Source organism: Rhineura floridana, chromosome 3 (assembly GCF_030035675.1).
Source record: "Rhineura floridana isolate rRhiFlo1 chromosome 3, rRhiFlo1.hap2, whole genome shotgun sequence".
Lineage (NCBI taxonomy): Eukaryota > Metazoa > Chordata > Lepidosauria > Squamata > Rhineuridae > Rhineura > Rhineura floridana.
The window spans coordinates 195,757,547-195,772,806 of NC_084482.1; the positions used below are offsets into that span (position 1 = coordinate 195,757,547).

The 15,260-nt window shown below is 42.6% G+C and overlaps 1 protein-coding gene across 1 annotated transcript in view; it reads right to left on the bottom strand.

Moving 5' to 3' along the window:
* The window catches only part of LOC133380965 (zinc finger protein RFP-like), a 29,008-nt gene extending 14,073 nt beyond the window's left edge, over positions 1 to 14,935 (bottom strand). The window contains exons 1-5 of the mRNA XM_061619250.1: positions 14,448 to 14,935; positions 9,909 to 10,004; positions 6,622 to 6,927; positions 4,586 to 4,608; positions 2,562 to 2,671 (exon numbers count right to left, since the gene is read on the bottom strand). Coding sequence (XP_061475234.1) covers positions 2,562 to 2,671; positions 4,586 to 4,608; positions 6,622 to 6,927; positions 9,909 to 10,004; positions 14,448 to 14,855 — 943 coding nt within the window. The 5' untranslated portion in view covers positions 14,856 to 14,935. The remainder of the gene's footprint in view (positions 1 to 2,561; positions 2,672 to 4,585; positions 4,609 to 6,621; positions 6,928 to 9,908; positions 10,005 to 14,447) is intronic.
* Positions 14,936 to 15,260: the final 325 nt, after the last annotated feature.

Here is a 15,260-nt window from a genome sequence, read left to right on the forward strand (position 1 = left end):
GGGAAAAAAGCTGATAAGAGAAAAATCAACTCATTTGAAATGTGGGTGCTGGAGAAGAGCTTTGCGGATACCATGGACTGCAAAAAAGACAAATAATTGGGTGTTAGAACCAATTAAACCAGAAGTGTCACTAGAAGCTAAAATGATGAAACTGAGGTTATCATACTTTGGACACATAATGAGAAGACAGGATTCATTAGAAAAGACAATAATGCTTGGAAAAACAGAAGGAAGTAGAAAAAGAGGAAGGCCAAACAAGAGATGGATTGATTCCATAAAGGAAGCCACAGACCTGAACTTACAAGATCTGAACAGGGTGATTCATGACAGAGGCTCTTGGAGGTCACTGATTCATAGGGTCACCATAAGTCGTAGTCGACTTGGAGGCACATAACAACAACAACTTCCCACCCATAAGGAAGTTAGTTACCTGACTTCCTCCTCCTTTGTCCTGGAGGATTCTTTGAATATTCTCTATTACTTGCTGTTTTTCTACCACTGGGAGAGGCCGCATGGGCAGATGCTGTCTGCTGAGAGCATCAATCCAAATACTAAAAATGGACTGAGACTATTTTCTTTCATTTAAGCTACAGCCTATGTTTCTAACATATGAAGGAGTCGTGAGTAAATTTTTTTTTATCTTTTACCTAAAAGATTGTGTCTGTTGTTATTTATATAGAGAAAAAGGTGGGCTGGTTTACATTCTCACTCTGCTGCTTGTTTTTATCTCTGCTAAGAAATAGGACCACCAAACTTAGTTCCCATTTCTCTTTGGTATTTTTATATTACCGAACAGACTTCAGGCTCCTGCATAGTTTGTTGCTCTTCCTCATGATAAGCAGAGCCAGGATCAATTATGCTCAGTAGCAGAAATTGAAAAATAAATTATGCAAAACAAAAGGAATTATGGAGATTTCCAGCTTTTCTTGGGAAAGGATTTGGACTGCCTGGGCACAGAATTTTACACGCAGCCTGATGGGGAGCAGCACTAAAGTGAGCTGAGTAGGCAGCAGCCAACCATCCCCAGCTATCTTATTTGCAAGACAGGCTGCTGGATATGCCTCATCACGAGCCCATTCTAGAATGCCACTGCGATTGCCGCCGGCTGCCTCTGAGCAATGCAGCCAACCTGGGCTGGTGCCAGGTGTTGACCTCATTGGGCATATGCTGAGGCCCGCTCTGCAGGGGTGTGCCCCCCTGATAATCCCTGAATCCACTCCTCCCTGCATTCCCTCCTCCTTGCTGTCACTGCCTGTCCTTCACCTGCCCTTTAGGAAGTGAACGGTGAAAGGAACCAGAAGAAGCAGCAGCCTCCACTTGTCTTGCCTTCTCCCTCTGGGCAGCTGTGTGGATTGGGCCCAAAGAGAAAGGGGAAGTGAATGAGCACACTAGTGGCAGCTCTGAGACGGAGGAGGGCTGTCTCAGAGCAGGGCATCACACCCATAGGTCACTCCAGGACTTGGAGCGGGCATTGAAGCCAATCCCCTTGTTCTAGTTTACCACAGGAAGTGAAAACAATACTTCAGTGATACGTTCGGAATTGATGGTGTTGCAATGAGTTAAAATTAAAATATTGTACTGAAATAAAATCAAACAATGCTAAATGAAACATATGCTTGCCTCCCTTATGAAAAGTATGGGAGTTTTCCGCTTATCAGCTTCTTTAACAATTAAAAATGTTGTTCCCAGCTTATCGAACCAAAGGTCAAGGATAGAGGAAGTTTGGAAGGAGAACAGAGAAGTGGACCAGAATAGACAGCTGCTGAGAAATTAAACAATGATGTATTCTTGATTAGCTATGCATTTCTAATGTTATGTATGTGACGCATCTATAGCCTATAAATATGATGGCTGTCAGCAATTCTGGAGAGCCACTTGAGAGTGGCCCTCCCTTTGCAAAGGTTCAAATAAAGGCAAGCATTTGCAGCAATCTGGTCTCGTCTCTATTCCTTATTGGTGTCTCAAGGAATATAGAGTTCCTATTAGTCTGGCCTACATTCAGGCCTGGCTCCTTTTGTAACAATGGCAAGAAAATATCTGTGATAAAGGAAATTCCTATCAGACTCTTATTATATGACTATGACAGCAAGATTATTGGGTGCGTAAAGATGGAAGATGGAACCAATATGGATAATGGAAGAAGTGCGATTTGAAATTACTGGACTTAGTAGACTTGATGAGTTGGATTAATTGACATGTTTATCTAGAAAAAAAAATTGATGGACATATATCTCAAGGATTGGAAACTTCTCTTTGACTTTTTGTGGAAGAATAAAATGATATGATGTTAATGAGATTTGAAACCAATTAAGATAACCGCTGGAGGAAGGTGATTTTATAATCTATTAAGAGACAGGCTTGTTATATATTATAGATTTATAGCTGAACTATGACAAATCGGAAGTCAATATTTTTATATATTTTTTTCTTTTCTTGTTGTGTTAGTTATTGATTTGTGTTTTTTTCTTTTTGTATTGTTTTGGTTTTGAAAATTTGAATAAAAATTAATTGAAAAAAAAAGGAAGTGAAAACAGATCTGCTTCTCTCATGCTTCCTGATACCTTTGCATTTCTGCAGTATGTTCTTCACTGCGATATTTGTCTCAGTGATTTTTTCGCATCTGTTTTCCAGGTCACCAAGAGTGTTTTGCTCAAATTGCTCTTCACCATACCTGGAGACAAAAAAACCACAAAAAAGCATAGCATGCTGTTTCACTTTACTTGTCCTGCGTTGACTTGCTTCTGCAAAACTGAACTTTTGAGTGGCCTAACATTACACACACGTACGCACTCTCTCTAAAGGACAGATCACTGAAGGTACAGGGCCACGAGGAATATAGCACAAGCATGTCTCTCACAAGGAGAGCCAGTGTGGTGTAGTGGTTAAGGTGTTGGACTACGACCTGGGAGACCAGGGTTCGAATCCCCACACAGCCATGCAGCTCACCTTGGGCCAGTCACTGCCTCTCAGCCTCAGTAAACCCCCTCTGAATACCTCTTAGCATGAAAAGCCTATTCATAGGATCTCCATAAGTGGGGATCGACTTGAAGGCAGTACATTTACATTTATGTCTCTCACTAATGACATTGGAAGTTCTGCTGAAAAGGGCTCATCCACACTGGAGTTTAATGTCGATACGAAGCTGCTTCTCTATCTCTCTGTCTCTTTTCTTTGCAGTGCGCACACAAGCCCTCCTCATGGCATCCAGCACTTTATCCCCACTAAGCTAGGATTTTTCCGATCTGTCGATAATCAGATAAGGGAAGAAAATGCAATATAAAATCACATGTTGCCTGTCTGTGAGCACATTGAAGTGCATTGTATGGGTGGGTTTTATATACAGGTGCAGTGACATTTCACTGGGTGCCATCTGTCACCACACCCCCTATTCCCATTTTGTTGCCATTCGCCCAAAGGAAAGGATGCTGTCTCCCCCTTTCCACTGGTTGTTGCTAAAGGCAACAGCTCTTTTGCACAGAACTGCTCTTACACAAAACATCTATTTTGAAAACCAAATTAGATCTCCCCTTGCAGGTACAGAAGGCAGGAAAGGAAGTGAACAGCCTCTCATCTGTACAGTGGATATAATACTGGCCTGTTTTACAGGGTTGTTGGGAGGATTATTGAGGTGGTATATATAAAACACTTTGGTATCCTATGTTTACTTATCTGTATTAAATATAACCAGAAATATCACTAGAAGCTAAAATGATGAAACTGAGGTTGTCATACTTTGGACACATCATGAGAAGACATGATTCACTAGAAAAGACAATAATGCTGGGAAAAACAGAAGGGAGCAGAAAAAAAGGAAGACCAAACAAGAGATGGCTTGATTCCATAAAGGAAGCCACAGACCTGAACTTACAAGATCTGAACAGGGTGGTTCATGACAGATGCTCGTGGAGGTCACTGATTCATAGGGTCGCCATTAGTCATAGTCGACTTGAAGGCACATAACAACAACAAAACCAAGTTCTCAAGGCAGCAGTTTACAACAATATATATCTGCCTCTTTGGGCTCCTTTGGAGGAAGGGCAGGACATAAATTTAATAAATAATAGCACCCTCCAGATGTTTTGGACTACAGCTCCCATCAGTCCCAGCCATGCTGTCATAAAAAGTGGTCTCATGTGGTACCTACTCTCATGGCCAATAACACCCAAACTAGAAATTTTTTCGGTGAGAAAAACAAAATGGTGCTAGCACAGTACAAAAGCAAAAAACCACAAAATCCTATGAGCCTGCGCCTTCTTTTTTAAATGTAAATTTATAGCATTTGTGGTGGCACAAAGAAATGTAAGGCGGAAATAACCAAAAAATCCAAAGGAAGGAGACAAGGAGTAGCCCAAACACCAAGGATTCCTCTGGAGCAGGTGTGGGGAACCTTTGGCCCTCTAGCTGTTGCTGAACTATCACTCCAATCATTCCTGGCCATTGGCCAAGCTGGCTGGGGCCGATAGGAGTTGTAGTTCAGCAACATCTGGAGGGCCAAAGGTTCCCTCCAGGACACCTGCCCTAGAGAGATGTCCAAAGTCCTTCCTGTGGTCAGTGGAGGGAGGAGGCTACAGGAGGAGATACATACCAGTCGGTGGTGCTTGAAAACTCCTAGAACAAGAAGAAACAGAGAAAACTAGTCACTTTCTAGGGATAACAAAAGGGTATCTATACAGGTGCACAAAGGACACCCCCATGCTAAGCTGAGGATTCCAGTTGGGAAAGTCTCATCATTTTGCAGGGCTCCCAGGAAAAGTGCAAGAGCTCCCACCCCCTATTTTATTTATTTATTTTTGACATTTATATACCCCTTGATTGTAAAAAACCTCTAAGCAGTTTACAAAAGACATTAAAATTATTGATCAAACAGTTAAAGACAAGTCATTTGAAACATTTGTTAAACAGAACATCAACAGACAAAAAATTTAAAACACATCAGCATCGATGTGTCTCTAGATAGGCTTGCCTAAAAAAAAGTTTCAAGCAGGCACAGAAAAGAATACAATGAAGGTGCCTGCCTGATGCCAACAGGCAGGGAGTTCCAAAGACCAGGTGCTACCACACTAAAAGAACAATTTCTTGCAAGTGCAGAATGGATATTATGTGATCTGTAACAGTGTCTGTTCCACAAATCGAAGTGCTCAAATGGGCACTGGTGTTTTGGGAATTCTGCTGCCAGCCTCACATTTCATTGTGGCACAGAGGTTGGGCTTGTTCATGCCAACATTTAATGTGTGCTTGCAGCTCCTTGTCCCCAAGTATTTGGCTATTGTTCACATGACGTTCCTCTCAATCAGCTCCTTTTGAGTATTAAATTCAGGTTTTCCCTACCTGGGAGATAATCTGTATCCAAAAATATATAAAAAAGCAATCCACTCTTACGATGGCACCAGATGCATTGCAGCAGCCTGTTCCCCCTGTGGGCATGTGTGAACCCTTCCTCTTCCATGCCCCCCACTTCCTCTGCTGTTCATGTGCCTTCCAGTAGCTGTTGTGCCTACTTCCAGCCTTTTAAAAACTAACTAGATAAATAACATTTGCAGCTTTGCACTCAAGCGAAAACCTACATAGGAGAAACAGTTCTTCAAAGCCCAGATTTGTGTTCATCTGCATGATCATGTGTGTAGAAGCAAATGTGTATTGTGTAATACTTCACTTGGACATGCTCATTTCTAACATGCAGAGAGATGCTTTTGGTTTACACAGAAGATATGCAAGCACGGTCAGAGGCTGTATACTTCTGAATACCAGTTGCTGGAAGCCTCAGGAGGGGAGAGTGTTCTTGTGCTTGGGTCCTGCTTTTGGGCTTCCCCCAGGCACCTGGTTGGCCACTGTGAGAACAGGATGCTGGACTAGATGGGCCACTGACCTGACCCAGGAGGATCTTCTTACGTTCTGATGGTACCTCCTCACTTGCTTTCTGAAACAGTACTGACAGTGCTACCCAGGAAGGGCTATACCATATGCTATTTATGCATGTTCTTCCACTTCTAAGTGTAAAAATGTCCTGAATCAGAGGTAGCATCATTCACACACATATTAACTATGCAAATTTTTTAAAATGTCAATTGCAGCCATGGTGTCCCCACTCTGGAGTGGGATTCTGGCAGATTAGCCCCCCTGCACCTATTGCTTGCATCAGGTTCCTTTGGTGCCAATGGACTGCACCAGGTGGTAGGGGTGGGTGGGAAGTAGGTGTGAATGAACTGGTCTATTTCTCTCAGCGTTGCGGTTTTTCATCCACAAGTCTGTTCCAAATATCACAGAAAATATTTTTGCATAATTTTTAAACCTTTTTTTTTTTTTTACAAAATATGCATTACATACATGTTTTACCTTAAACGCATGTGTTTTTGTATGACATTTACCCTAGAATATGCATGTTGGAATGCTTTTTTGAGCCAAGATCTGTATCTCAAAATTTGGAGAAGTGCAAAAGCTGAAGTATAATTGTGTTCTGGTCTGCATATTTGTCTCTGGAAGTGCATATCAGGCTGGTTTGCTTAAAATCCTAATTGCGTGAACAATGTAAAATCCTCTTGTCTGACCCCAAGATGCATGATTTCCGTAACCTGAACTTCACCATCCTTGCTATAGGAGCTTGCATTTCTACAATGTTCTCACCTTTGTATATTCCGTTCTTAGCTGATTACATGTCTCCTCTATCTCACTGATCCAGGAATTGAGCAGGGTTGTTCCCTTCAGGAATTCAGCCCATGGCTGATTATACATTTCCTCTACTGCACTGATCAAGCCATTGAGTCGGGTTATTTCCCTGGAATATTTGCTGTCATTTTCCTCCTTCTTCTTTAAGATGCCATTTTCTAGCTCTCCCAGACGGGGAAACAGGAAATGCACTTGATCCTTCAAAACCTGGCAGATCTTCTCGACCTCGGCCACTAAACCCTGGCGCTCACGGCCTGTCCTCTCCTGCAGACAGACAGACAGACAGACAGACAGACAGACAGAGAAAAACAAACAGGAAAAGGTTTCTTCTTAACAAAGGGATGAACATGGGGAACCGTACATACATTAAACTGAAGATGAGTAAATGGTGGCCTACAAGCTTCTTAGCAGGGGCATTTCCCAGCAGATTTTATTTTATTGATTGATTTATTTCACACTTGTACATGTGTAGAGACAGCTGCACTTGGGTTCAGGGCAACATATGAATAAGTCTTGTGCAAGCAGAATACTTAGGCCTCAGACTTTGAAACTTTGGTCAAGTTAAAGCAAGTAATCATGGGAAGGGTCGATTTATAATCATAAAATAGTAGAGCTGGAAGAGGCCTACAAGGCCATTAAGTCCAACCCCCTGCTCAATGCAGGAATCCAAATCAAAGCATTCCCGACAGATGGTTGTCCAGCTGCCTCTTGAATGCTTCCAGTGTCGGAGAGCCCACTACCTCTCTAGGCAATTGGTTCCATTGTGGTATGGCTCTAACAGTTAGGAGGTTTTTTCTGATGTCCAGTCAAAATCTGGCTTCCTGCAACTTGAGCCCATTATTCCGTGTCCTGCACTCTGGGATGATTGAGAAGAGATCCTGACCCTCCTCTGTGTGACAACCTTTCACATACTTGAAGAGTGCTATCGTATCTCCCCTCAGTCTTCTCTTCTCCAGGCTAAGCATGCCCAGTTCTTTCAGTCTCTCCTCATAGGGCTTGTTTCCAGTCTCCTGATCATCCTGGTTGCCCTCCTCTGAACCTGTTCCAGTTTGTCTGCTTCTTTCTTGAAGTGCTGAGACCAGAACCGGATGCAGTACTCAAGATGAGGCCTAACCACTGCTGAATACAGGGGAACTAATACTTCACATGATTTGGAAACTATACTTCCACCCTTTACCCTGGATGTCACAAGTAGGCTTGCTAATCAGAATATCATGGGGCACTTTGTCAAAAGCTTTGCTGGAGTCAAGATATAATACATCCATAGCATTCCCACAGTCTGCAAGGGAGGTTACCCAATCAAAAAGTGAGAGAACATTAGTTTGGCAGGATTTGTTCTTCATAAATCCATGTTGGCTCCTAGTAATCACTGAATTGTTTTCAAGGTGCTTACAGATTGACTGCTTTATAATCTGCTCCAGAAGTTTTGATGTTAGGCTGACTGGTCTGTAGTTCCCCAGTTCCTCCTTTTTGCCCTCTTTGAAGATAGGGACAACGAGGTGCACCTGGCGCCAACACTGTTATCTTTTCGATGCCAGGTCAAGACCTTCCTCTTCTCCCAGGCATTTTAGCATGTGTTTTATACTGTTTAAATTTTTTAATTGTGTTTTAAATTGTTTTTATAAGATCTGTTTTAAATTGTATTTGTTTTAATGTTTTTAGTTACTGTAAACTGCCCAGAGAGCTTGGGCTATGGGGCGGTATACAAGTATAATAAAATAAAAACAAATAAATAAATAAAAATTAGCTCTCCTCCAGTCATCTGGCACTTCACCAGTCTTCCATGATTTAGCAGAGATAATAGAGTGAAAAGCGCTCTAAGAAAAAATGCTCATTTAGGAGTGAAAAATGGTCTGAGAGATACAGCAACTGAATTAAATGTATAGTATAACAAGATTCTCTTAGTTAAGTTGAAGGACAGTTTTAGATGTAACATCTGGCAGGATGTTCTCTAATGGGTTGAAGGGCAGGGTAAAGGCGTGTCTGCTGAGCATATCTTTATCAAAGGAAGCAGCTGTCTCTTTATGATTGATGACTATGCATGTCTATATAGTGCAGTAAAGTATGTGTGTGGGGGTGTGTGTGTATGCTGAAGATTTCTTCTCATTCGCATGAGCTTCTGCTCTCTAGCTTTTGCTGTTCTTCTCATGCAATTGCTCACAAAATAAAAGTGTCTCTGTCAGACTCTGACTAAGAAGCACTTTTTCCCCACAGCCTAGTTTATTCCACTTTTGGACAGTTCATACTATCTGGAAGCTCTTGCTAATGTTTAGTCAAAAACTTTTTTTGTGAGTATACATGAGGACTAAAGGACAAAAACGAAGAGTGATGATATGATTTTCATTGGATTGGAAAGTGTGGATGCTGCATGACAGTTTATGTAGCATTCTCATAAGATGGTCAGAATATGGTGGTTTGAGTAGAATTCATCCCTGGGCATTGTTCCTCTGGTTGTCTTGATGGTTTTACTGTATGATGGTCTTGTATAATAGAAATAAATACAAATCTTGGATGGCATTCAATGCTAGTCCTACTCAGAGTAGACCCACTGAAGTTAATAGATATGACTTAGGTTCATTAATATCAATGGGTTTATTCTGAGTAGTTGAATACAACCATGTGTGTAACTTGAACCCTTTTGTTTGGCTCCTATCCTCTGGAGCAAGAGAAAATACAAATCGGATCTATCATTATTTATTTATTTGATTTATATCCTGCCCTTTCTCCCACTAGGAGCCCAGGGCAGCAAACAAAAGCACCAAACACACTTTAAAACATCATAAAAACAGACTTCAAACTATATTAAAACACAACAACCATTAAAAACATATTAGAACAAAACATCTTTTAAAACATTTTTTAAAAAGCTTTTATAACATTTTAAAAAAGAAGGTTTGAAAATATATTAAAAAGCAATTCTAACACAAATGCAGACTGGGATAAGGTCTCTACTTAAAAAGCTTGTTGAAAAAGGAAGGTCTTCAGTGGGTGCCGGAAAGATAAGAGAGATGGTGCCTGTCTAATATTTAAGGGGAGGGAATCCCAAAGGGTGGGCACCACTACACTAAAGGTCATGTATATGACAGACCTTCAAATATTCGATGACTATCATATTGCCTCTTAATTTCCTCTTCTGCAGGAACATGAAATGAGGCATAGGGTGGACCAGGGACATCACCTGCACTGCAGCAGGCCTCATGTGCTACATTCCACCTGAACATGCTGAGTGCTAATGCAAGACTTACCAACAGATGTTTGGTAGCCGTTTCAGCAGCTTCCTTGGTTTTCTCAGCAAAATCTCTTTTTTTCTTCAAGGTCTCTAAACGGCTCTGGATTTGACCCTGAGAGAAAGTTGTCAAAATGAGGAGACCTAGTTTGATCCTGCTTTCAGACACATGGCATACAGGCTTCTCAGGCAACAACTTGGAGAAAAGGTACTTATCTTTAAAATAAGAATTGAATAAGAGGTAGTTGCAGCTTCTTTGCATATTCCTCCCCTCTAGTAGTAGTAAGCCAGATGGCAGTCCCATTTGCACTGTCTGTCTCCCTCCCTCCCCACATTTACTGAGCTTGAGGGGAGGGGGGGAAGTATGGTTGCAGAGTGTTGCCTTCACCTCTGTACATTCAGCTGAACATGTGAAAAGTATCTGTGCCTTCTGCTGTCTGTAGGGCAGTGGGAGCAACCTATGAGCATGGCCCCTCTCCAAGCATTGTGTGAATGCATGAGGAGAAGAGTATAGGGGGCTTATTTATTTATTTATTAAATTTATATCCCACCCTTCTTCTCAGCAGGAGCCCAGGGCAGTAAACAAAAGCACTAAAAACACTCTAAAACATCATAAAAACAGACTTTAAAATATATTACAACATCCTTAAAAACATATTAAAACAAAACATCTCTTAAAAAAATCTTTGGAAAAAAGCTTTAAAAACATATTTTAAAAAAAGCTTTAAAATATTTCAAAGCAATTCCAACACAGACGCAAACTTGTACTACTGCAGGCAAGGGAGGAGAGCCGGTGGGGTACCAGGGGACTGAACAAGAGGGAGAAGCCACACAGTTTCCTCATCTCCCACTTTAACAGTGCCCTAAAAAAAGGAAACTATTGTTCTCCAATTGCAACCCAACAACTCTAGTGATGTCTTTTCATGTGGATGAGAATTAGGTGGAACTGGCTTGATTGATGGATAGGTATTTACAGCCCAACCTCCACCATGTGGTCCCATGGCAGGTAATATAAAGCTCAGTACAATAAAACCATGTAACATCTCTTCCACTCCCCAAGCCTGTGCTAAAAGGGGCATCTTGACCTGATGTCTCAAAGCAGACAGTGACCAAGCCATGAAAGGCTCATAACATGTGTCCACATACTGCTACAATAGATGTCCCTAGGAGACTATCAGCACGAAAGGGGAGGATGTGTGTTAGCTACTGAGAAGACTCTACTCAGCAGCTGACTCATTTCCTTTCATTCTGATTGACTCCAATCACCATGAAAGGACAAGGACTCTTTTAGTGGCTAACACACTCCCCTTTCCTTCATCTCTCTTGCTCTCTGTGTCATCTCTGAGTCCACACAACACTACAACAGATGTCCCTAGGAGGCAATCAGCATGAAAGGGGAGGCTGTGTGTTAGCTACTGAAAAGAGTCTCCTCAGTGGCTGACTCACTTCCTTTTACTCTGAATGGCTCCAGTCAGCATGAAAGGGCAAGGACTCTTCCTAGTGGCTAACACACTCCCCTTTTATGCTCAATATTTTTTTCTCTGCTCCAGGTATATGAAGGAGAGGGGCTGCTGGGTGTGTGTGTGGAAGGACTCTGTGTTTGGAAGGACTCTGTGTGCTGCTGCAGCTGTGGCCACTTCACAACTCTGCCATCCTGTTTTTTTCTCTGCTCCGTGTATATGAAGGAGAGGGGGTGCCTGAGGTAGTGCCTCAGTGTTGCGCCAAGTGCGACGCTAAGAGCGCACTTAGCGTTGCACTTGGCGTCGTCTTGGCATTGCCTTGGAGTAGAAGACCATGGAATAGTCTTTGCTGTTACCGCTTTGTTTTGTGTTGGTTCTGTTTTCTGATAACTGTTATGATTGCCCCCTCTATGATGAGCTTCTGCTGGGCCTTGAAGACTTGGCTCTTCAGGCAGGCTTTTGGGATGGGTTAGGTTTTATTATTATTTATTATTATTGTTTGAGATTTTTTAATGCTTTAATGTAATTGTATGATTTTATTCTGTACGTCGCCCAGAGTGGCTGGACAACCAGCCAGATGGGCGACTGATAAATTTAATAAATAAATAAAATAAATAAATTGGCTCATACATAGGGACCTGGCTGGTACCCTGCTCCCAAATTGTAACGGGTCTGTGACCCCTCCTGACCTTAGAGGACTACATCCCCGCTTAGTACCAAAGTGTAAACAAGTGTAAAGTGTGAAATCTCATGGGAATGCTTGTAGAGATGTCTCCCTCTGGTGTTATCTTAGGAGGCTGATGTGAAAACATTCAGCTCAGCGTAACCTTGTTAGAATGTTTGAATTCTTGACTGATAACACCCAAGGTTTTCAGCACAGAGCGGGGAAGAGAAGGGGCTGTAATGAGAGATCGGAAGGAGATGCTTACACACGGTCTATCGTCTGGCCTCCCTGCCTGCCTGCTTGAATAGTGGATGTTGGGATTAAAATGTCATCCTACAGCCTTTTAGTTGGGACCAATGCGGGGGGGGGGAGGAGGAGGGGAGACAGAGAAGTTCAGGTGAGGAGGAAGGTCCCCCTCCTCTGAGGGGAAAGAGCCAGAGGAGATGTGGAAGAAAACTAGAAAATAGTAACAACAAATACCCTGGAAACAGAAAGGAAGGGGATAAGAGAGGAAAGTTGTTATAGGAGGAAGAAGTGAATGTGGAAGGATTGGGGAGGAGGGATGGAAGAAACGAGCAGTTTGGGGTGAGGATGGGGTATAAGCTGAGTGTGAAAACAATGGGAGAAAAAATCACAGGATATGGGTAAAAAGTATTTTGAGATGAATGTGAGGATAGAAATGGGAAAATATAAAAGAAACGCCTTCTCCACTTAGAGCTTCTGCATCAGTGAATTCAGCCTAAAATGCAGAGGCTGAGACACAATACTCCAGAACAAATGCCTGTGCTCAGCCTGAAGAAAGCTGAGCTCTGGAAATCCTTGCCACAAGGAAGATGCTGTGGCAAAGAATTCAGTAATTTCCAGAGATGGATCAAATATCAGTAGAAAGTGATGCCAATAATTGCCAGCTGATTATGTCACATCTGCTTCCCTGCACCACCATTTTGTGAGTGGCTCTGCCCCTCCGCCACCATTTTGTGACTTGCGGGCCTCAGTAATTTTCAGCTGTTGCACGTCAGTTGTGGGGGTAAAAATAAGAGAAGCCCTGGCCGGATATGAAAGCTTTCTTATTTATCCTGACTTTTGACTGATATTTCTATGAAGCGTGTACTCTGCTATCTGTTAATCCAAAAAAGTGTTGTTTTAAATTGTTTTTAAGTGATGTTATTAGTGTGAGCTGCCCTGGGCAATCTCTGGGGAGGAAGGGTGGGTTTTCAGTTTGAAATATCACACACACATAAACAAAACATTTCTGCCGGTGAGAGATGGCTGTTCAAGGAACATAAGCAGGGGCAGTAAATAAGATGGAGGTCCAAGAAAGGATGGAGCCCCAACCCCTCCCCAGCAAACAATACAGATGTTGGTGTTGTTACATTTGTCAGTCGCTTTATACAAACGAAAAAGTCCTGAAGCAATTTACGATCAAACACAATACATAAAAGGCATCAAAAACAATGAACCTACAAGTCTGACTTCTGGTCCCTCTAGCTAAGTCTTGTCTACACTGACTGGCTGCAGCTCTCTGAGGTTTCAGGCAGGGGCCACTCCCAGCCCTGTCTGGGATTGAACCCAGGACCTTCTGCACGCAAAGCAGATGCTCTGCCACTGGTCCGTTGCCCTTCCCTACAAAAAGACACAAACTGCTCATCCAATCCCATATTAACAAGTCCTCCTTATTATAGGCACTGAGGTAGAGCCCCGACTCAAATGCACCTCTGTCCAGGACCCAACATATCCCAAAGATACTTTAATCACTATGACAAAATCTTTTCATGCCCCCCTCTGCCCCCAAGGCATTTTTAAGTAATAGCTTTGTGTCCAAACGGACACCCAGTCCTAGCTTTTGGACATCAGTGGACTCAAATGGACACATAATATTGGTCAGTGAACCAGGAACACATATGCCGTTTGGAAGCCACTGAAACCCTGACTAGAGGTATGACGTTTTAGTGAAACTGCATAGAAACAGTAGAGCATAGGGGCAGATTACACAATAATTCTAAGGGTAGTTACAAACCACCCGGCTTTCTGAAAAACTTGTTAACAAAATCTCCTTGCACGCTGTGATGTCTGGTTCTCTGTCTCTTTCTCTCCCTCTCTCTCCCCACTTTCACAGTTCTTCTACAGCAGGACATGGGTCATAAGGAGTTTTTAATTTTAATCGGCTTTTTAATTCATTTATATAATAGTGGTTATGTAGGCTAGCAAAAATTTTGGTAGGCTAGTAACTTGTGTAAATCACAACTTTCAGCAGTAAAGAAGTGTGTTGGAAGACTCTTCTCAGTGGCTAATACATTCCCCTTTCCTGCTGATTGGCTTGTAGGATGTTGGTGGCATAGGGACCCTGCTGGGACCCTATTCCCAAAAACGTAGGGGTCTAAGACCCCCTGAGACCCTGGAGACCATACCGCTGGTGTTTAGCTCCATTCATTACCTTTTGCTCCTTGACAGCCTCCTCTATGGGGATAACTGTGTGATCACGATGATGCTTCTTGCACATGGCACAGATCGGGGCCCAGTCCTTTCGGCAGAAGAGGTCCAGAGGCTGCTTGTGGAAATTGCAGAGGTTATCCGAGGAGATGGGCTCTTTTGGGATCTGCGACCAGAGCTGGGTCTTCTCCAGTACATTCCTGTTCAGCTGCAGCTTCGCCTCGGAGAACGTTTTCCTGCACTGAGGGCAAGAGACGTTCTTGAGGGAGTCGTTCCAGCTCTTGGTGATGCAGGCTCGGCAGAAGTTATGCCCGCACCCGACGATCATCACTGGGTCAGTAAAATCATTCAGGCAGATGGAGCAAGTGATCTCCTCCCGAAGGGCCTGGACTGGGTCGGGGGCAGCAGCCATCGCTTGGCTTGCCCAAACAAAAGAGAGAGGAAGTCTACAACTTCCTGATGACTTTTTGCAGAGAGATGCGATGCGGAGGGGGAGTGTTAATCCATGCACGTTCATTCCCTCTAGTGGTGACCTGCTTCCTGCCCACTCCAAAATGGTTATCTTTTTGTCTCTCCTTTTTTCTTTTGTTGTGCATAAGGCTTTCCAAAAACTGTTCCCACAGGCAACTACTTCACTTTAATTAAGAACCATGTCTATAATACAGGCTTTAACACACTTTTAAACTTCTTTAGTAATTTGGCCTCCTAAACAAGGTACCCTGGACGATGTTGAACTTGGTTACTAGTTTCCAGTTTCTTATTTGCCTGAAAGTTTAAAATACTACTGTTGGGTAAAATTAGATGATAGAAGAAATAA